This window comes from Nannospalax galili, unplaced genomic scaffold (genome assembly GCF_000622305.1).
Source record: "Nannospalax galili isolate Female #2095 unplaced genomic scaffold, S.galili_v1.0 scaffold356, whole genome shotgun sequence".
Lineage (NCBI taxonomy): Eukaryota > Metazoa > Chordata > Mammalia > Rodentia > Spalacidae > Nannospalax > Nannospalax galili.
The window spans coordinates 360,996-383,731 of record NW_008338126.1 but is presented as its reverse complement, the minus strand read 5'-3'; the positions used below and the strand labels follow the sequence as shown (position 1 = coordinate 383,731).

Here is a 22,736-nt window from a genome sequence, read left to right as displayed (position 1 = left end):
GTAAAAAGACACCAAAGAAAAGTAGGCAGTTTCTTGGCTAAAACTCACAATGTCCTTGGGCCTCTTAGCAACCTACTCCGTTCCGAAGGCCAAAAATCTTGAAAATATTTGGGAGCTTATATTTAATCCTTAAAATATTTTAGGGTTACCTCTTCAGAGGGGGTAATGTTGGAGGGGAGGGAGTGGGCATGGCTTTGATCAATACACCTTATATACATGTATGAAATTCTCAATAAAGTTTTTGTAAAAATTAAAACAAACAGACAAACAAACATAGCATAGGCTTTGGAGCCAAGTAGGTTTGAGTTTGAAGCTTTGATTCACCATTAAGCAAGCTGCATAAATCTCTAGACCACCTGTAAAATGGAGATAACACAACTAGGATGCCTAAGGGTGTAAGGGTGCCTATTGGCATTGAGGTGTGTGTGTGTGTGTGTGTGTTGTAGGTCTGTGTACTTAATTCATGGCAACTACTGTTATTGCTCATGGTCTTCCCTACAAAATACATTAAAAAGAACAAAGATGACACGGCAGCCTTTTATTCCTACTTGAGTTACACAGAGCCTTTAAAGCAACAGTATACGCAGAACTAAAAAAAAAAAAAAAAACATAAAGACGTTCAGTGCCTCTTTCCAGCTAAAGGAAGATGGGGATTTTTCTTAGTTCTTCATGTAAGTTTGAATGGAATGTCCTTGGAACGTCCCCAGGTTATTTCACAGAAAGCGCCATCTCTGTCCCATGATGCATTTGCTCATTTTCTCTTCATTCATCCTATAATGAACAAAGCCCACGCCCCAAAGCAATGGGAAACTACAGAGATTTTACACCAGACCTTTCATTGTTTATTCATGTAAGGAAATTAAGGAGTGGTGATTTGCCTGGGGGCTGTCAGGGGAAAAGGGGCCCAGATGTCCAAGCACTGCACAACTCCAACGGTTCCGTTCAGACTTCAATTTCAGTCAGGGCTGAAAGTAAGATGGTGCCAGTGCCTCTCTTCCAGGAGGGCGTGGGCTGAACAGGCAACACCAGCATCTTCTACACAACATCTCTGGCAGGGGCATGGTTCCATCTCCTTGTGAACTGACAGCTTGAGGGCCAGGGATGGCTGGGCACATTCATTGCTTATTGCAATATTATTTCTAGCCTTCCCTGGGACTGCTGGGGTATACATTCATGTGTGTCTACGCAACATGCATGTAGTTCATTCAGGAGAAAGAAATCAAAAGCTGAAGGAAGAAGAGGAGGAGAAGAGAATGATCACTAATTTTGCTCTAGAATTTGGTCCAATCACAAGGAATTACTAGGATGCCAAGCAGTCTATAGGTCACTGTACTCCCTGGAACTTTCAGAGGAATGAACCAATCTCTTTAACAGGCTTCGCACATGCATCATGGTGATTAAGTTTTGGCTACACCTAGTAGGCTGCATTCAACCTGTTTTTTCAAATTTTATTGACAGTTGTTAGCTGCCATGTGGGTGCTGGAATTCGAACCCGGGTCTTCTGCAAGAACAACCAGTATTCTTAACTGCTGAGCCATCTTTCCAGCCCCTCAACCTGGTTTATAAGTAACACCACAGGGCAGGTCAAAATTAGTTAAATTTACATTAATAACCATCAAATATTGTCTCATATTAATAAAATTCAGATAATTCCCTGATGTGGCCTTTTCAATTTCTAGTCATCAGTAGGAAACAGGACGTGATGAAAATATACCATTTCAGAACCAGCTGTGCTTAAATTCAAATCTCATGCTACTTGCCTAGGCCCTCCCTTTCCTTACATAAAATGAGGGGTGGTTAGGCTTTATTGTATTTCTGTTCAGAATTCCTATGTTGAAGTCTTAAGTGTCGGTACCTTAGAGTATGAACCTATTTAGAGATAGTCTCTATAGAGGCAGTCTAGTTAAACTGACATCAATCGTGGTGAGTTCTAATCTAATAAGACCAGTATCCTCAGAAATGAGAAATTTGGGGGCTGGAGAGATAGCTCAGCAGTTAAGAGCTGACTGCTCCTGCACAGGACCCAGGTTTCACTCCCAGCACCCACATGGAGGCTAACGACCATCCGTAACTCGAGTTCCAGGGGATTCGACCTCTTCTGACCTTTGTGGGCATTGCATGACATGGGTGCACTTACATACATGTGAGCAATACACTCATATACGTAAAATAAAAATAAAATATTTTCTAAAAAATAAATAACTTTGGACACAGGGTCATGCACACGTGGCATAGAAAAAAGGATTATGTAAATATGAAAATGGCCATAGACAAGACAAAGCAATAAGCCTAGGACAGTCCTTTCCCTCACAGCCTCAGAACGAACCACCTGGCCCTTCTGCACCCCCCTCCCACATCAGTAGAAGCTGAGAGAGCTTCTCTCAGAGCTGTGGGACAACAAATTTATGATGTGTAAGCTGCTCTGTTGGAACTTTAGTACAGCAGCCCCAGCAAACTAATGGTGGGAGCAACAGCCTTTGCCCTAGAGATGTGTTTGGGGGAGCACAGGAGTGAAGGAGAAGCCTGTGTGTGATTAAAGGTGATCCTCGACTCCAATGCTGTTAAATGGTCATTTGGTCAAGTAAAGATTATTTGAATCATCACCTTAAACAAATACATATACACTTAATTAACTGAAAAGAAATCAAATAAAAAGGTGATGTGCCAAAACAGCAATAACATTGTGTTAAATGGCAGATTATGTGTGATTTTTCTTTTCCAAATTTTGGCTGATGTAATTTAAAGCATCAATAATGGAAAATAAATTCACCTTTTAGAAGAAAAGTCTAAAAATACATGCCAGTGTCAAAAAAAATGACTTGAGTGTTCCAATTTTGCTCAATTTTTATTTAACAATGTATGTATACTGGACCCCATGCTAAAAATATAATGAAGAGGTGCTGCTCAGACTTCCGTTAGGACTCTACATAAACCTACATTTATCATTTACGCCTCTCCAAACTCAAGGGTCTTCATTCACTGATCATTGATGCACAATTAGGGAACAGAGGAAGCGCAGCTCCCAGCCTATTGCCCAGAGTCCTGTCAAACGGAGCCTTTCCCTTAGTCATTCCTATTGTTCCCCCAGCCTGCATCTTACCAAAGAGTTGACAGGAAATACATCTTTTCTGGTCAAGGAAGCTTCCACTGAATAAGTAAAGTTCATATACATAAAGAAAAAAAAAATTACATAATGATCCCCTGTGATGATGGCCCTTACCTGGCTGAGCTGCCCCTGCTGTCTTCCTCAGCCGACAGACGGCCTTTCCTGCCCTTTAGAATATGTGTGGTAATAAGCATTAGAAGTTTTAATTCGGGAAGACCAAATGTAAAACCCAGTTAGGATGGAGGAGACAGGGTGTGGGAGCGGGGCTGAGGAGGTAGGGTGGGTACTTGCAGTGTGAAGCACTCTTCCAGAAACCCACCTCCTTTCCTTCCAATCCTCAACTCCCGGTCACTGAGATCTTGAGCCTTTTGAGTAGGAATTGGATCCTGATAATTTTGCAGCCATATCGGGCTATCATAACGCAGCAATCAATAAATGCTGAGTGGATACAGTGCTGAAGGTACTGATGATTGGTGCTGCTTTGGGCCATGTGAGGAAATCTCTGACATCCTTATTAAAAAGGCTATGTCTACGGGGCTTCGTGGATGGGGCTTTTTCTGGTCAAAGGCACAGTGTCGTCAGGTCTACATCTTACAGACATGCTGACCTGGTAGACAGGGGAAAGGTAGCTTCTGAAACCAACTTTCCAGGGTTTCAGCATAACCCCTCACTGTATGGAGAAACTTTATACTTCCTCCCTTCCATCGCCCCAGTCTCTCTTCTCCTTGGCAAGTTCCAAGGCGCTATTCCAATCCCACAGTGCTCTGTGCTAAAGCCAAAGCCCAGTTTCCTGCCTCAAAGGGCCCTTTGTTTAGGCTCTCTTTCCCAATCAGCATATCCTGAGCTTGAACCTCTAGCTTTTGAGAACTCTGAAGCCTTGGCAGCCTAAGATTTGCCAGCAGGTTTGTGGTCCTTAACAGCTTTCACAAACCTCATGAGGGAATGTCTCTAGCTAAGAAACGCTTTTCATGGGAGGGAGGGGAGGGAGTATTATTTTAAGAGTTGCAAAAACAACTTCAAATTGACTCTTTAGTCTTTAATTGCTACCAGAAGACTGAGAACTTCTTGTTCTCTTATACTTAATTAAGATGATAGTTTTAATCAAATTTAAATGATATTGGTTAATATGCTCTGCTCAATCTCTCAGGCAGGTTTTGCATCAGAACACTGGAATGCATTAAAGACGAATTTCCAACGTGGTCCTCCCACCTGGAAAACACCTTCAACAAGAGCAGATGGAAGGAGCTACATCTGTACAGCTGCCACTGGACTCTTTGGAGGCTCCAGAGTCACTTTTCAAAGGTCAGATGCACTGTGTCCAATGTACACTTTGTATAGCCCACATATTGCAAGTTCAGGTGGTACTACTCTCTTACACACTTGTTTCTTTCAAAGCTTACCCAATTATCTATGACCCCTAAGAGTTTCCACATACTTTAGGGTCAAGGAATAATAATTATCAAAGAACCTACTATCTGCTAGGTATATCTTTCTACCTCCAGTCAGCCTTAAAATAGAAATTACTATCCCCATTTTAAAAAAGAGGAAACAGAAGTTCAGAGGTCAGTTGTAAGGTAGCAAATGACAGAGCCAAATTTGAACCCAGAACCTAAGACACATCTTTCTATTGCAGTACACTGCCTTTTAAGGTTTAGAACTTTCTGACTGGGAATTTGGAAGGGGTGTCTTGTCATCCATCTTCTGGGGTGACAACATCTAGCAGTTCAAGGATCAAGACTTGTCTATGGGGTGCAGCCTTTTATTTATCCCTATTGACCCCTACATTTATTAGAGACTATCTAAGTCAACTACCTCATTGAGGTAAGAAAATTTAAGCAACAGTGTGAGTGAGTGCTTAAGGTCACTAACATAGCACCAGGGCTAGAATGGCTTAAAGTCAGGATGTGAAAGTACCCATGAGTGGTGAGGGGGTAGGCTGTAAGCAGAAACCAGCTTTCAGAATGAGTTCTCCTTCCAAAGGCTAAGAAAAGCCAAAGCGTGGGAACAAAGGCCAGAATGCAGAGAAGTGGATGTTTGCTAGCAGCAAGACCAGGGTGAAGGCAGATGTCAGTGAGAACACTGACATTCAAAGTAAGGCCGCTGACAGCCACACCACAGACAAATGTAGGTGTCTCTGGGGAGTTGAATGTGGCGAGATGGTGAGTGAGGGGTTATTCCCCTTTAAAAATGATCATATTTAGGGGACTTTTTAAAATAATATTATTGTGTTTGGGATGCTATGTTAAGGTTTAAAAGGCTCTGTATACAACTGACACATGGACTCCATGTCTGATTTACAGAATTACCAAATCTAGAGTGGAAAGGGAAGCTTAAAACATTTTCGTATGGATTTGACCTTGAACCTGTCTGTGTAAGAGTTTTCTTCTCTCTGGATTCTACCCATCTCCTTAGACACCTAACTGAGAAGAGTTTTCCCATCTGCAAAATAAGGGTGGAAAGGGGAAAAGCCCGATGCTCCAGCCTTCTACCTTATGTATTCTAGGATTATCCTAAAGAGTTGTCACTGGTACTAGGAAAATCAGAGGCAAGAGTAGCATTCTGCTAAAATGGCTTCATCAGTGTAGAACCCTCTTTCACAGACAGTGGTGATGTTACCACCTTCAGAAACCTTCCTCCAACCCCTTTCCTAGCATAGAGTTAATAACCCCTCAACTCTGCTACTTCTGCATTGAGTACATAGTGTATTCATATTACCACACCTGCCTAATATCTGCTCCAGAAGACACAAGGGCAGATACCACATACCATTTGACATTAGGTCCCCAAAGTTAGCACAGCTCTAGCATTTCACTGAAAGGACTTATCACCACAATTTCTTCAAGCACTTATAATTATAAACTGACTGATATTACCACTAATGGTAATGCCAGCCACAACTTTCCAACACTATACCAAATAGCTGGTGCTGAGCTAAAATGACAGGAAAGCTGTTTTTATAGCAACATAACCTTCCAAGCAGGTTTGATATCAATGGGGAGTTGGCAGGGAGGTAGTATGCTAGATGTGGTGGGAATGGAAGGGCTGATTGAATAATAGCTTTGACGTAAGAAACAGACCCAAGGGTAATTCCCGTTACCTGACCTCTTATGCCTCAGTCTTACCATCTGAAAAAACTGGAGGAATGTACCCTTTCCACAGGGTGTCACAGAATTTAATGAAAGATATACCTCTCTATTCACGTGAGTCTCACATTGCTCTAAAGAACAGATTTTTCAGAGGAAAATCCTGGTTGGATAGGGGAACTAGAGAATTTATCATGCTAGAAATGTAGCTGTCGTATTTCACAGAGAGTCATACTGGGGGAACTTAACTTGGATAAGGTGGTTCTGTAAGCCAGCAACAGTTAGGACAAAACCAAGACCTTTTGGTCTCCTAGCTTGGGTATTTTTTCTCTAGCTGTGGTTTTCCCGGGCTAGAGGTTAGCTCAGACATACTGTGCTTGCTATTTTATTACCCTGTCTTACAGGAAGTATTCAATAGTACTTAGGTTTATATTTTCACTTAATAATTCAGTTATTTATAGAAAGAAAAGATATTGTATCAGTAGTTACTTTGAGACTGTGAGATTATAGGTAACAATTTTATTTTTCTTTTTGGCTTTATGTCTTTATTTTCTGAAGTACCTTTACATATACATTTTTTCCAATAAAACTTTCAGCATTGTTTTATAAAAGAAATTCAAAATTTAGTAAGACAGTACAAAACTACAAGACAAATCTTTTTGTTTTTTTAACATTAGAAAGATCACAAAGTGATATGGAACTCAAAAAGTGAACTCTGCTCAGAGGAAATCAGGAAGCACTTCTAAGAGGTGCAGGAGCACTTGAGTTCTTGACTATCAAGAACTGGGTAGCACAGACCAAGCAAAGAGAAAGACTGTCAGGGTATTTGGAAAAGACACCACATGTGATGTCTGGAGTGCAGGTATGCAGTGAGGGAGAATGGGGTGGGAAGGAAGGGAATAGGACTAAGAAGGGCAGAAGATAAATGGCTGGTTAGGACCAGATTCCGCAGGCTCTCAAGCATGCTGAGAACCGCACTTTATAGTCCTGGGTGTCTTGTTCTGAAGAGAAGAACCTGTGTGTTCAGAATTGCAGTTTGAGCAAAGACTCCAGATATTTACTGCACAAAGGACACCTGCTGGACACCACCTAGAAATTTAATCTGTAATGAAATTTTTTCAGATCTGGTGAGAGAGCACACTAAATGTGGAGCTTCATAACAGGGGCTGTGGAAAGGAAAGAGCACATTTCAACGACAAAATTACATTCACTGAACAAATATGAATTTCTAGTTCCAAAGGATTTTCCTGTTCATGTGAGATAGCACATCATTTGTCTCAACAGCTCTGTGAGGTGGGCAGAGAAGTAATCAGCCCCATTTTATCATTCATCAAATGACATCAATTTGCCCAAGGTTACCCAACTAATACCCAGAGCTGGGACCTGAGCCCACTCAGCAACAAGTTGCCTCATCAATTCATTGAATTATCAGATCAAAACACCTGGCTGTATTCTTCTACCCAGTGCCATCTGGGATGACTGTTCACTTGCTCCTTGAGGGCAGATGCCACCTCCATAGAACACTTCTCTATACCTGCCCCAGCATACCGCATTTTTCTCAATAAACAGAGGGAAAAGAAGATACAGCCAACAATCAGGAATGTTCTCTGGGGCTTTCTGACAACAGAGAATGGTGGACGGCCAGGGACCCACATTCACAATGGCCTCCTGGGTATTTTCTGTTCATGCAGGGGCCGGTGCAGAAAGAGCCCTGCTATGATTCCAGTGGTCTGAGGAGCCTCTCTGCAGCGCTTCACAGCTCTGCATGCTAAAATGGGCCTGCTTGCCATCTTATTTAACTTTTCCATGGGTCCTGTGTTTGTCAAAGCTTCATGCCAGCTCGCTCAGAAAGAAATGTCACAAAACTTCTTTTAGGGAAGGGTAAAAAGACCTACTTTGTACAATTGGTCTCATGCTAATAAGAGCACCATTGAAATCCCAGCTGAATAGAAGGCCTACAATAGCCTGGGAAACACACGGAAGCCTTTCCAAGGCATTTCACTCCTTGGCTTTTTAACTCCCTTGGGGAAGATGCATAAGAAGGAGAATTAACACTGATTTGAAGCTGCTGTTTCTCTGCAGAAAAGTCATCTCACTTCTGTATGGAAGTGGGCCTTCAGATCTTTTTGTCTAAGGCAGTACAGATTCAGGGCTCACATTCTCTTAGACATATATATAATACAAGTGGATGCAGGGTCCAATAGCTAGCTGTAAGGAGACTCTAGCAATGCTCTTTCCTGGGAATCTTAGTGATCTCTGTTAGAGATTAACTAGTTAAATTATTAATGCAACATGTCACCACCCAAGAAGAGCCGAGACAGGCATGGCCGATCAACTTTCGGAGAAAACTGAACTCCAACCTCCTCCCTCACAGGGCTGTTGTGAAATTCAAGCAAGTTAATAATGCATGAAGTGCTGTAGCATCCTGACTGCAATATAGTAACAATTCAATAAAGTTCATGCCCTTCCAGCCTAAAATTCAGTCTCACCTCTACTCTTTTAAGAATTTACACAGGAACAGGAAATACTGATACGGGCTAGGGGCTTTAAGCCCCAAACAAAACTTGAATACTTTACAAGGCCTGATAATCTGAAGACATTCCAACTGGTTTGCTTTCTTCATATGGCTGTTGTGAAAATTCAAGTGCAATCTTTACTCTCAGAGAAAGGAATGTAGGTGTTAGTTCATAGCTCAGAGGACCACCATCCCAAGGCCTGTCACTCAATCACTTTGAACACCACCAGCTATGTCATTTGCAGCATCAGTTAGAGCTCCTTCGGGGTTGTATGATCTGATGAGATGGTGATGTGCCTCACTACACTGTAAGTTATCAAAAACATCCATTTCCCAGTCCTTTTCCAGCTGACTGCAGACAGTGCTCTAGGTATTATGGCTGGATGTTTTGTTTACTTTGGGGGAGTAGAGGCAGGAGAGGGAGAAGGTAGATCAACCATGAGAAAAATTAATGGAAGCAAGAAAGAACATCTAAATACAAACTCTCGGATGCATAGACTGGTAATTGGCAGAATTCTTTGGTGAAACATTATTCATTGTTAATACGTCTTCAGTTTCACAGCTGGGACATGCACAACTGCAAATGATCGATTTAAGGCAAAATCATAACGAAAGGTTCCTTAACTCCATCAAGGGTTCTTAAACCTAAATCTAAAATTTATGACAACTTATTCTCCCTAGGGATTGAAAGCCCTGCACTTTGCATGCTTTGACCCAAGATGTATATTCAGTTCCCAGCCAGTCCCTGAGAGCTCAGCACTCACACAATGCCTCAAGTTCAGACCTTTCAAAGCAATCCTTTGCACAAAGGTGAGGGGAGCCCAGCAGCCCTCCTGCCATGCCATTGGGACTGCTCTCTGAATGGAATTCAATGAGAAACCTCTAAACAAAAGACTCTCTTAGTAAGTCGGTAACACCTTTGGAAATACTTTGTAGTGTCGGCTTTTTAGAGGTTCCTCCCTCAGAGCACAGTATGTGCAGTTGCTGCAAAACAAACCACTATGCTTTTGATTAAATAATCAAAACAGCGGCTAAGGGTACAATGTCAGCAACGCAACGATGAGAAATGATGTGTAAGGCCATTCCTCTCTAGAAACCTACAGAGGCCAAAATGACCAAAACAGCCCCTTTGGGCAAGTGTCTAATGAAATGGGCTGTGTGGCTGAGAAGCATTTTTGCCACTTCCTGTTGGTGGTTTCTAACTTTATAACAATGTGGGTCATTTGTGGGGAAGAGGTTACGTGTGGAAGTTCTATTTACCGCATTTAATGAACAAGCTGCATCCGCAGACACTAACCAGAGAAGCTCAAAATTTCTCGGTGTGATCCAAAGGTTACCCTGAGCCACACAACAGCAGATTGAGCCCATAGTACAAAAAGGGTCACAAGCAGAGTGACCTATTATTGCTGCCTGGTGTGAGTGACAAAGGGCTGCTAGTTCAAGGCCCTCCTCCCTCAGGAAGTCTTCCTATAGGACTCCAGGTCCCAGTGCTCCCCCCTTAAAGATATCAACTTTTCCAGCAATAAAGATCCCTGGAAGTTCCTTCTTACCCCCTGGGATTTTGGAAGGCATCTTTACTTGCAAGGTCAACAATACTTTAAATCATTCTCCACTTTCCTTAATCAACAGAGAGAGTACCGATTGCGTCTCTTGATTGACAAAATAATGAGCAAGTCCATAAGAAACAGACAGGCGTTACTCAAGTCACAAACTCAGAATGCCTTGACTAGTCTAGGTAGACACTGATGCTTTAACTTAGTCTTGCCAAGTTAATCATTAGTGAATATAGCCTACGTTAGATATTTCTGAGGTACTGAAAGCAGCCATAGGCTGTGTCATGAGTGCCCTAACTGACCTTAACGGTCCGGAAAAACCAGGGTGAAAATCACTAGTCTAACTCACCCTGGACAACTCAGTCTTTAAGAGCTGCTGATGAAAACACAGGCTTGGAGTGTAGGGGGAAAGACTGGGCTTCACAGACTCAGTACAAGCAGGAGAGCCCAGGAGTGTAGAAAGACCAGTCTCACAAGGCAGACGTCTGACCCCAGTTCTAAAACAGCCTCTGCTGCTGCACAATCTGAGGCAGGTTATTTTTAACCTTAGCTCTATAAAATGGAGATAGAAGTGATTGGCACTTTATAGGTTCCTTGGAGTATTAAATCACAGCACTGAACCTAGTGAGAGGTACGCAGGTAACAGCCAATAAATGTAAGCAATTGTCATTACTTAGTCAGGCATGAGTCCAAACTCCCTTTTTAGCAGAGTGAGCTTCGGCAAGTGACTTACCCTCTCTGAGAAACTCAGTGATCGGCACTTGCTTCATCTGTTCCTGGAAGCATTGCAATACCATGCAAAGCAGCAAATGATAAAGACGAGCATCTGTCCTTCGCCTTCGTATGATATCTGTGCTTTGATGTTTCACACATTTATAACTTGTTTTTAGTGCATTTTATACCTTGGCATGCCAACTAATGTGTACAGACTGGCATTTGTCTTATGTTCTTTTTATATCTCCTGATATCTAGCACATGAGGCTAAGTAATAGGAACCATTTGAATTCTGAGATGGCAATTATATATCTAGCCATCTACCTGGTGGGGGAGGGGAGAGCGGATTGATCACCTTAGCAAGAGCTAAATAGATGGGTTTCTATTGCATGACCTGAAATCCTGTTTTGTTTTTTTACCTTGCTGAAACAGTCTGTAAGTTCTGCCCTGATTCGTGGGTTGTTGCTTAGCAAGTGTGTGGGTCCAGCTGACAACCCTGCCTCTATTTCTCAGTCAGGTGATTTTTTTTGCTCCCTCATCTTAAACCCAGTGACACTACTTAAGTAATTAAAAACATTCTATGTGGAAAATGAATATGCCAATTCTTAAGAACTATAGTAAAACTTGTGTATTTTTTCTTATATATTTTAATTAATTTTAAGACATTTCTAAAATGATACAGCCACTACGGAAAACAACTTGTCAGTTTCTCAAAAAGTCAGATGTCTGATAATATGGTCAAGCAATCTCACTCTCACATGTACAGAGCTAAGAGAATTGAAAGCACATGGATGTCCATAGCTGCACTGTTCCCACACACTTACCAACAACTTAGGCCAATGCGGTAAGTGTGCAAACTGAATGTGGAGTATTATTTGACAATGAAAATAAATGAACTGCTAATATATGCTACAACATGGATGAGATTCAAAAACATTAAGTGAAAGAAGCCAGCGACAGAAGACCACACACATAATCACATTATGTGAAATATTCAAAATAAGCAAATCCAAAGGGGAAAAAATTAATTAACAGATGCTACCAGATGGGAGAGGTGGGTGATTGCTCAAGAGACAGATTTCTTTTTAGGGTGATCAAAATATTCTAAAATTAGTTATGGCAATAATTGTCTAAATCTGCGACTATAATAAACCCAGCAAATTGTATGACTTAAATGGATATACTGAGACATGTATGCTATATCTCAACAACATTGTTTTTTAGAGGAGAAGGGGTTGAGAGAGGGTGTCCCTGTAGCCCTAGCGGGCTTGCAACTCACTATGTAGACCAGGCTGGCCTTAATCTCGCAGAGATCTGCCTGCCTCTGCCTCTCAAGGGCTGGGATTAAAGGCCTGCACCACCACACCTGGTTCTAACAATGCTGGTTTTATTCTTTATTTTTTGGTCTTTTTGAGACAGGGTCTCCCTGTAGTGGGGCTGGCTTGGAACTTACTATGTAGACCAGGTTGGCCTTGAATTCATAGAACATCTGCCTGCCCGTACCTCCCAAGTGCTGGGAATAAAGGCGTGCTCCACCACACCTGGCATCAATGCTGGTTGTTTTTTTAAATGTCATTATAACACAAGAAAAACACTTTCACTAAACCAAAAGGATTTCTAGTTCATTCATTTTGGGGGGGCATTGGAGAAAATTTTAAATCCCAGAGGGGAGAAAACAGCTAATTTATAGTCTCATCTTTATTTATTTTTAATTTTTTTGGTTTTCTGAGGCAGGGTCTCCCTGTAGCCCCAGCTAGCCTGGAACTTGCTATGTAGACCAGGCTAGCCTTAAACTCACAGAGATCTGCCTCTGCCTCCCAAGTGTTGGGATTAAAGGTATATACCACCAAGCCAGGCCTAGTCTCAGCTTTTTTTAAAAAATTTTATTTATTATTTTTATTTTATGTGTATGTATGTATTACTTGCATGTAGGTAAGTGCACCCATGTCATGCAATGGCCACGGAGGTCAGAAGAGGCCATCGGATCCCCTGGGACTGGAATTATGGACAGTTGTTAGCTGCCATGTGAGTGCTGGGTGGGATTCGAACCCGGGTCTTCTGCAAGAACAACCAGTGTTCTTAACTGATGAGCCATCTCTCCAGCCCCTAGTCTCAGCCTTGTAATAAGGTTATATGCATGAAAAAGCATTCACTAGTAATGTCATGGGCATTCAAGAGTCTCTAAGTACCACATTTAGAGTGTCGAATGGGGGGTGGGGGGTGGTCTCAAGATAGTTCCCAGGCTCCCAAACAAGGGAAGGAAGTGCCTGTGCCATCTTTCCCAAAGTCCTTTTCCTTTCCACTTCCATGTTTAGCTCTTGCCTGTTCCTAACCCTCCAATCCAGCCATCTTTCTGATCTCTCTCCCAAACCTGAATCAGATTATAATAGATTAAGCCCCTCTTCAATTTTTTTTCAAATTATGTTAATTCCAAAGACCTCTCTAAAACTCTTCTAATTTTCCCTTCCATGTTGGAACTAACCTTACAACATTTGCGAGATACTGTAGGCACCACAAAAAAGGGTGGTAAGTCTTCCCCAAAATGTGGAGTTACTGCAGGCCCTACAGGCCACTCCTACGACCTTGGTTGGTTTCTATATGAAATCTTCCCTAAAAACAGAAAGCCAAAGATAAAACTCCATTTGTTCTGCTGGTCCTCCGAAGTAATACCCAAGATCCCCAGACATCTGCCACTTTCAGCCTTTTCTCTCAGCCTGGCACTAACCTCTCTCCAGCCTCCTCCAGCCCCCTCTCTCCCTGATACAATGGACCACACTCACACTCCAGCTTCCACCAACTTGCCCTTCTCAATACATCCCTATGTCCCTGCCTTAGCACCTGTGGGTCCCTACTTTGCTGCAACCTCTTCTCGCCTGGGCTATTATTTATTCCTCAGGACCTAGTTTCATACCCTTGCCTCCATCACTGCCCATTGTGTTGTGACAGTCCCTTCTTTGAAGCTACTATGTCATTACTTAGCATGTATACCATTAACCAAAGGCTGTTTCCCCTTCAGCAGCCTGGGACATCTTTTTGGGCAACCCTGGGGGCTCTTGCCCATAGTAGGTGCTCCAGCAATATCTGCAGAAGACAAGATTTGAAAGCAGGTAGAAACACAGACTTGATTGAATTGGCTCTCCAGAAATTATGCAGATTTATTCTGAAAACTAATTTGGGGGCAGATATAAAGACAACATCAGTGGGAAGTGTTTCCTAACTGTCGGTGTAGCCTTCTGTATTATGCAGGGAATCATAAACAGGAACCAGAACATGCTGCTTATTATGGCAAAACGCTGATGCTGATTTGCATTTCTCTGCAAAACTCTCCAGGCATATAATTTTGTTAATTTGTGACAAACCTCAAAAACACACCAGCAATACCCTGATTGCAATATATACTTTGAAAGCACAGAAATCAACTAATAGCTTTCAAAGGTTTCCAACTGAGCCTTAATCTTACCTGCCTTGTTTGGCATGTTTTATGTTTGGGAATTTTAGTGCAGATCATAATTTATAATTTACCAAGACCTAAGGGAAGAACAGTTTCAAGAGGGTGTTCAAGACTATGCCCTCCCTTGCTTTGGAGTGGTAGCACTACCCATGAGTACCTTGAGAAAATTACTTCAACACAGATTGTTTCATCTTTCAGCTGGTAAGAACAATTTCTACCTCAAGAGTTGTTCAGAGGCTTTTAAAAACACCTAAACTGGGGCTGGAGAGATGGCTCAGTGGTTAAGAACACTGACTGTTCTTGCAGAAGACCCGGGTTCGAATCCCAGCACCCACATGGCAGCTAACAACTATCCATAATTCCAGTTCAGGGGATCTGACAGCCTCTTCTGACCTCCGCAGGCATTGCACAACCCAGTGCACCTACCTACATGCAGGCAATACACACATACACATAAAATAAAAATAATAAATAAAATATTTTTTTAAATGCCTAAACTTTGAAAATGTGGGTTCTCTTTTTTTTCTCCTGGAATATATCATAAAAAGTGGTGCCTGTTCAAGCCTAAATCAGTCAGCAGTGAGCTGGGGTAATGAGCACTTTCTACAAATCTGAAGAAAAGGGATACATCAAAAACTGCCTAATCCTTCAAACTTCGCCCATGCATCTCTGGCCTCACACAGTGATTTGGGCTAAAAGTGAAACCTGTTAGTCTTGTTCCTCTTTTTACTGACAGAAGCCGGAGAAATAAGAGAAGATACTGTCAGAGCTCTGCCTCCTGAATCAGATCCAATGTCAAACAAACACATACCAGAAAAGCAAAATGGCGCAAAGGCAAGACCTTGGTTCTCGGTCCAGTTCTTTCACTATCCCTTGACAATCACTAGCCAATCTAGGTGTCTGGTGTCCACAGGTGAGCAAGGGCATTGGCCAGGATGTGGTGACAGTGACGACAACAACCACCACGTCACCATGCACACATTACCCCGTTTTACAGATGACAAAACATGCCTCAGTAGCGTTTGATAACATAATATGGCACTTTTCATTGTTGGCAAGAGAGAGCACACCCCAGTCTGTCTGACTGCAAAGCCTGGGCTTTTCTTCTCAAACCTTCCACCCTTCCCTCACTCCTTCAAAGAGACCCATTTTTTCTGACAGATTTAAAAAATGACCTTGGCATTGTTGATGATGATGCTCTAAAGGTCCTATGAATCTAGGCAATGGAGAATTTTTCCAAGAGTATTTATTATGGGCCAGAGCTCATCAGCTTTAAACTATAACACAACTAATTAGGTATGACTGTCTACTGTACTTTCTAATATGATCTTTAAGACTCCTGTGCCTTGTCTTGAGTCCTGTAGAACATATTGCATATATTTGGACTTTAATAACATTGAAATAAATGAGATAAACAGAAAGGAATAACAATGATTATTATTCAATGTATCATGTATTAACTACAACAAAAAATTGGGGCTGCAGAGATGGCTCGGTAGTGATGAGCATTTGCTGCTCTTGCAGAGGACCTGGGTTTGGGTCTCAGCACCCACATGGTGGCCACAACCATTTATAACTTCAGTTCCAGGGGATCCGATGCCCTCTTCTGGCCTCCATGGGCACTGCACGCACATGGTGCTTTCACGTATTGGAGGCAAACACTCATACACATAAAATAAAAACAATTAAAAAAAATTTTTAACAAAGAAAAGTAGGCAACAAGGTAAGCCAAAGGGCGCCTGGAAAGTCTGGTGACTGCTTCCCAGTGGGTTTCTTCCCTGAGCTGTAGCTTCCCCATCTCAAGTATTTGCTGTCTAACCATAGAGTGGTGTGAATAATGAACAAGGTAAATAGCTCAGCAGCACCCTTCACTGACAAACAGCACCCTGGGAACAAGTGTTCTGTTCCTCTGCAAGGATTACTGTTCCTTTTAGTCAGGTTTCCCTTGCACTGTCACATGACACAGATTTGTGTTGGTCCTAAAGTGGACTATTTCCCTCCACCCTTCCTAAGGCAGTTGTATCTTTTTCTGGGATGATATGGGCCATCTCCTTCCAAAGGGGAGAATTTCAGCCACCAAAAGTGAGGTTCCTGCCCACCCACTGACCTCCCCAGACAGGTCAGAAACCTGCTACTGTTCCTTCCACTAATGGAAACCATTTGTGTCCACGAAGCCTGCTTTTCTTCCTCATTTTTCCTTTAAAAAGTTTCAGGAAATTTTGTTGGGAAAAAAAGAGAGGATTTCATAGAAACCTGGAGGGATGGGGGAAGAGAAGGAACAGAAAATGCTATCATTACCAATAAACACAAAGGCTCAGGATCACCACACCTGATGTGAGTGCTTCTGACTTTTTACATTTATTCCCTCATCTCAGTTTTAGGGTACAGGCTGTTGCAGGCTGTTGCTGGCTGTTCTGTCCAGATCACACCTTATGGGTGCTGGCTTTGTCACCATGCAGTCAGTCCCCAGATCTGAGGACTCCAAAGCCTATACTGTTTTCACAATACTTTGCCAAGTTAACTTTGATCTGTTAAAGGTTCTACTTAGCAATCTAATGTAATCCGGTTTCACCTTTCACTCGTGCACAAACTTCATCTCTTACAAGCAAAAAACACAACCTAACAATGAAGAAAGTACTAGAACACTCAGTGCAGAGACAAAAAGCCCACTACATAATTCAATTGCCCTTAAGGCAACAGCTGTTATATAATATAGAGACATTAAAATGGGCCTGATAAAAATCAGTCCAAGATTTTATAAATACAGAATCCCAGGCCCTGCCCAAAGTCTTTGGAATGTGAATCCCCTGGGAGGGAAACAGAATCTGTATTTCACACCAAATGACTTTCTCATCAGATGAGTTTATGAAATACTGACATTGTAGGTGCTCTGCAAATTAAAGATTACTCCACAAATAGTGTGAAGAATTGACCTGACACACAAGGTGGAGATTCTCCATAAATATTACTGCCTCCACAAGGAAGAAGGCCTTGACTACCGTTTCATTAGCATTATGCGGTGACCAACTGGGCTTGCCAGCTCAAACAACTGCACAGGAAGGGGTAAAGAAAGAATCTAAAATTGACAGGCACTCAAAGGGCTAAAAGTGGAAAGGGCCACCAACTCTGGCTTTAGCAGTCTCCCACCCGGGCAACTTCCTTCGAGGTATCTCTTAACAAAATATTAAGGGGGAAAAAAAAAAAAAAAACGGCTAAGGGAAGGGGGCAGCAGTTTCAAGTCAATAAGGAAATACAGGTTTTTCTACCATCCTAGAAAAGCTAGCAGAGTTTACCTGCTAAATGCAAGTGGCCTTCACATTTGTCACAATGCATGCAAGATTTTTGTCTAGGCAGCTCAACAGCTGATTAATGAAAATCTGTTGCTATATTCTGTGGCTCAATGGTACATGAAATTATCAAAACCAAAGCTGCTTCATTGAGTTATTATTTAAAACACACTGCCAGTAAATGCGGTAACTGAGGGAAAAGGGGGGAGACACCTGCTAGGCTCCTTTACTTCTTTGCTTTTGATGACTGTAATTCCAGGGAGCAGTCAAAGGACACATCTGACCTACGGGCGGGGGTGTGTGTGTGTGTGTGTGTGGTATCTAACCAGTTCCTCAGTGTATTGGATTAACTACTAAAAACAATGCTTACCTTCCCTCCAGAATTAACACCATTATTATTTATTTGGTCAAAATATAACAATCTGATGATAAATGGTCTCACAGAAGCAACGACTGGGTTTCTACAGCGTAGTATCTGCTAGTATACTCACAAAAGTATTAAGAGTTAGGAGTCCAGGATGATCTAGTCACTTTCCTTCACTGTGATGATAAAAAAAAAATCCAAGTCCAGAAAGGTCAAATGAATTTTCCCCAAATCACACAACAACATGTCAGCATAAAATCAGAGCTAATGCCACTGGGCTCCTCAATCTGGTGATAGGTCCTAGAGAAAATGTGTCCTTCCTCTCTGTGAGATTTTGGTCCCACAATGTCCGATGGTGGTCTGAGATTTTAGACATAATCCCACTCAATCAGTCATTTTGCAATGGAAAAAAAAAATGAAACTCATAGAAAACTAATGTTTCTACAAACATGTGACTGGATTGTGGCATCAGCCAGCCAGAATCTAAAGAATTTCTATGTCCAAGTGACCCATTCTCTTCTCTATATCCCACTGCCCCCCACTATTAAGTAGTATAATAGTAATACGTGATAATTCTATATATACCATGTATGAAACCAGTTTTTTGGGGGGTTTTGGTCTTTTTGAGACAGGGTCTCCCCATAGCCCCAGCTGTCCTGGAACTCACTAGGTAGACCAGGCTGGCCTCGAACTCACAAAGATCCCCCTGCCTCTGCCTCTCCAGTGCTGGGATCAAAGTATGAGTCACCAAGCCCGGTTGATTTACATTTTTTAAGAGAGACTACTAGAACTTAGACAATGGGGAAATCTTTTCTTTGGTTCTCTTGGAAGCAGAACAAGTGGGAAGGGTGATAGGGGCACTTCACTGAAAGAAAAAACGAATTTTAGAAAATTTACCATGCAAAGATTTGTAATTACATTTAAAAGTAGTAAGAGGGCAAAGTGGCTGTTGAATGGTAGGTAAATTCCCAGTGGAGTTTCTCTGACACAGAATTCTTCTGGCCTTCAAACAAGACTGGACTTTTTCAGCCAGAATTTAACATTCCGTAAAGGTACGTGAAGCAAGTTAAACTGCTTGCATATTTCCACTTACATAACACATAGCAAACCAGCTTTAGTTTTTCCAGATACTAGGAGATGAAGCTTGGTATATATTCCGGTATATATTCCTATGGGAGAATAAACAGAAAACTGTCTCTCTTCTTAATATATTAGTACCCTGTAATGCAGACCATATGATCAATAAATGTAGAAAAATTAAATCATACTGACAGTCTTAGGCAAAAAATGAACGAAGCAGAAACAATTTTTTTAGGACTGCAGTGTGTAGAATATTAAAATCACATGTTGTGTTATTAATTCTTCTTTTGGAAACCAAATGGAGTTATGTTGCATAACTACCTCAAGACACATGTTAATCTTACAAATAGTTTTTCCAATTAGTGGTGTTCGGAGGCACTCAATTACTAATACTGTAATGTGGCTTGTGCTTACGCTTAAGGTTGACGCCAAGCAATAACTAGCTTAGAAAATGACTCTGATGCATTTTAATGACAAGGCACATGACACTTATAAAAGGTAGCCAACAGCCTTTTATAATAGAAGACACTGCTATCTGATTGCATTTTTTGTTGTTATGTTGAGGATTCTATTTGCATTTTTGTTTGTTTTGTTTTTTAGACAGGGTCTCCCTGTAGCCTCAGCTGGTCTGAGACCAGGCTGGCCTGAGCTCTCACAGAGATGGGTTTGCCTCTGTCTGGAGGTGTGTGCCACTTTGCCAGGCCCTCTGAATGCATCTTTGAGGTAAACAATGTGTTCAACTGTAAGACCAAGAATGAACAAACACAATGAACTGATTTAGAAGTTTAGCTTTGGAAGGATGCTTGCTGCCAATAAAGAAGCGAAATGTGCACACTCACCTCACACCCCTTACTTCCACCCAAACATCCTGGGGTGTCTGTGTCTCTGGCTACACTGTAGTTGACAGGTATCAGTCCATACAACCTTCTTCCACACTGCTTTTTCTTTAATGAGAATGTAGCATCTTTGAGACCACCTTCTGACATCAGAATACTGAGTGGAAGGTGCAAGCTATGAAACTGCAAAGGCTGTTGGAATGTTCCAGCTCTGCTTTCCTAATCACAAAGCAGGAGGCAGGGGGCTTGTCTGCACAGGCCACAGAGAAAATGCTGACCCTACCCACCAGGACATACTCAAATACTGAGAAACCTCAGTCAACTTTGCAGCAAACAGCTTCAACTTGCTTAGTGTTGCCCTGGACTGCCCCAGGCCTGGGGAGGGTCTTTGAATAATTCCAACAGGTTGGTTTTAAGACCTTAAGTACTAATCTATTTCACTGTGCTTGATAAACCGGCTGCCACCTGGAAGGTAGCCCCCACCCCCCACCGGTGACAATTCTTTTTCATAGCATCACAGTGTTGAATCACTATTAAGAGAGCATCCAACCTACCTTTGTTTCTGTTTTACCTGAAGGTCATTCTTAATTTTTAAAATCTAAAAAGAGTGATCGGCATCTAAAAAGAGTCAATGCCATCTCCATAGGCATCAGGGACAAGCGGGCACTGCCTAAGGAGTCCTCAAAACGGGAAGCTAACTGGCCTTAAGCAGCCTCAGGTCTGCAAAACCCTTCCAAACAGTCTCCGTGCTGGAGTTCTATTTTAGGGGAACTGGACTGGGAACACAGATGTTTCTTCAGTTAGCAGAGCTGGCAGAACAGCTCCTGGACCAAATCCGAGTTCTTAATTCAGGAAGGGGGCCTTACAGAGAGCATCTACTTGAACCCACTCATTCAGCAGAGGGGGAAACTGAGGCCAAAGGGGGCAGTTAGGTGGTACATTCGGCAAGTGGCCGAGCTGCAATGTTTTAGTTCTTGTGATAAGCTTTGCGCGCTTTCTATTACACTGAAGTCGCTTAAAAAAAAAAAAAAAAAAAAAAAAAAAGTCCTATCCGACTTCCCTCAACTCCTCACTACGGTGGAAGCGCGTCAATAGCGTCTTCCTCCCCCAGCCCAATTCAATAAATGTCCTCGCCCTCCCACTCCAATTCCTTTGACTCCCACCACCCTTCCAGTCAAAGCTTGCAAGCGCTCAGCAAAAACAAACGTACGCAAGCTCCTCAACTTTTCGGGAGTGCAATTTAACTGTGGTCCTGAAGCAAGATCATCAGTGGCTTCTTGGGTGAAAAGGGTTCTAGCCCTTTAATGTACGAATCAAGGAGTGAGCGGGCTTAGAACAGATGCCCGCGCAGCCGTCTCCCGCCCGGCACACAGTAGGCGCTCAACAAGCGATGCTCGCTTCGGTGCGCAGTGCCGGCTGGGGAGAGCCCCGTCCCACCCCGGGGGCATTCGACCGAGCAGCAAGTGAAAAGGCCAGCTTGCGCGACTGGCCCGGCGAGGCAGCGCGGCGGAAGGGGTGGATGTTTACATGCCGGGACCGGGCTGCGCAGCTCCAGTAGGCGCCGACTCCCTGGAGACCCACGGACAGGGATGCAGGGCGACACGCTGCCTCCAGATCAAGGATCAACTAACTCCGCAGTGCTACACAGGTCGAGCCCACACCTTCCGAGGGCTTGCGCCCGGTTCCCAGCGGGAGATCACCCCTAAGGAGCCGGTCCCGGCTGCCGGGGACGCACAAGCACGCCGATCACAAATCCGCAGGCCCCGGAGTTGGGGGATCCGGGAGGGCGGGGAGTCCGGGGCCACGCAGCGCGGGGATGACTGCGGCCCGGGGACGCGCGGGGATGACTGCGGCCCGGGGACGCGCGGGGATGACTGCGGGCCCGGGGGCGGACAGCGCGGCGCGGGACTCACCCATGAACAGGCAGAAGAGGTCGAGGCAGACGAGCAGCACGCGCTTGCCGCCGCCCTTCTTCGGGTTGTTGTTGAGCGCCGGGCTGCCGCCGTTCTTGCTCTCGGGGACGATCGCCTTGTCGTACTTGTAGTTTTGCATGGCGCTGGCTGCGGGCTAGCCTCCGGCCCCGCGACGACAAGCCACACACTCAGACGTCCCCGGGCGCTGAGGGCTGGAACGCGGCGGCAACCGTGCAGCCCGGCCGCCGGCTTCCCAGCTGCAGACGGGTAGCCTCCCCTCTGGTGCGTCTGCTTTCCTCTCAACCCCAAACTGTTCGCAAGTCCGCGGGGAAGAGAGCCAGATTCCCGGCAGGAACTTTTGCAAAGTTGTGCTGCCTGGGGCGCGCGGGGCTGGCGTGCGTGTGCGCGCTGGAGTCTGCGAGTGGGCACTCGGGTGTCTGGTCGCCGTCCTCCGCAGCTGGCTGCTTAATGAATGAGCCCCGCGGAGCCCTGCAGCTCCGTTGCGCCCCGCAGCCCTCGGCAGCGCCGGCCCAGCTCCAGCTCAGCCTCCTCCTCCGGCCCCTCCTCCCGGTGCTGCTGCTGCCGCCCGGGCTGCCGCTGCGATCGCTCGGTTTGTTTTCTGCACTTTTATTTCACGAGCTCCTTTAAAAAGCGAGGGGGGAGGAGAAGGACCTCCTTTCTTGGCTCTGACTGGATTCTGAAAGCACAGCCCCTTCCTTAAGCTGCCTAAAACGTAGGATAATTAAGGCCACATTTCCCCCACCCCCTTTAAAAAAAAAAAAAAAAAAAAAACAAACAGAAAAAGCAAATCTCAACCACGAGAATCAGGGACAC

General features: G+C 43.6%; 1 protein-coding gene across 1 annotated transcript in view; it reads right to left on the bottom strand.

Annotated features, from left to right (window-relative positions):
* The window catches only part of Plpp3 (phospholipid phosphatase 3), an 81,590-nt gene extending 59,072 nt beyond the window's left edge, over positions 1–22,518 (bottom strand). The window contains exon 1 of the mRNA XM_008832979.3: positions 21,903–22,518. Coding sequence (XP_008831201.1) covers positions 21,903–22,041 — 139 coding nt within the window. The 5' untranslated portion in view covers positions 22,042–22,518. The remainder of the gene's footprint in view (positions 1–21,902) is intronic.
* Between the last annotated feature and the right edge of the window lie 218 nt (positions 22,519–22,736).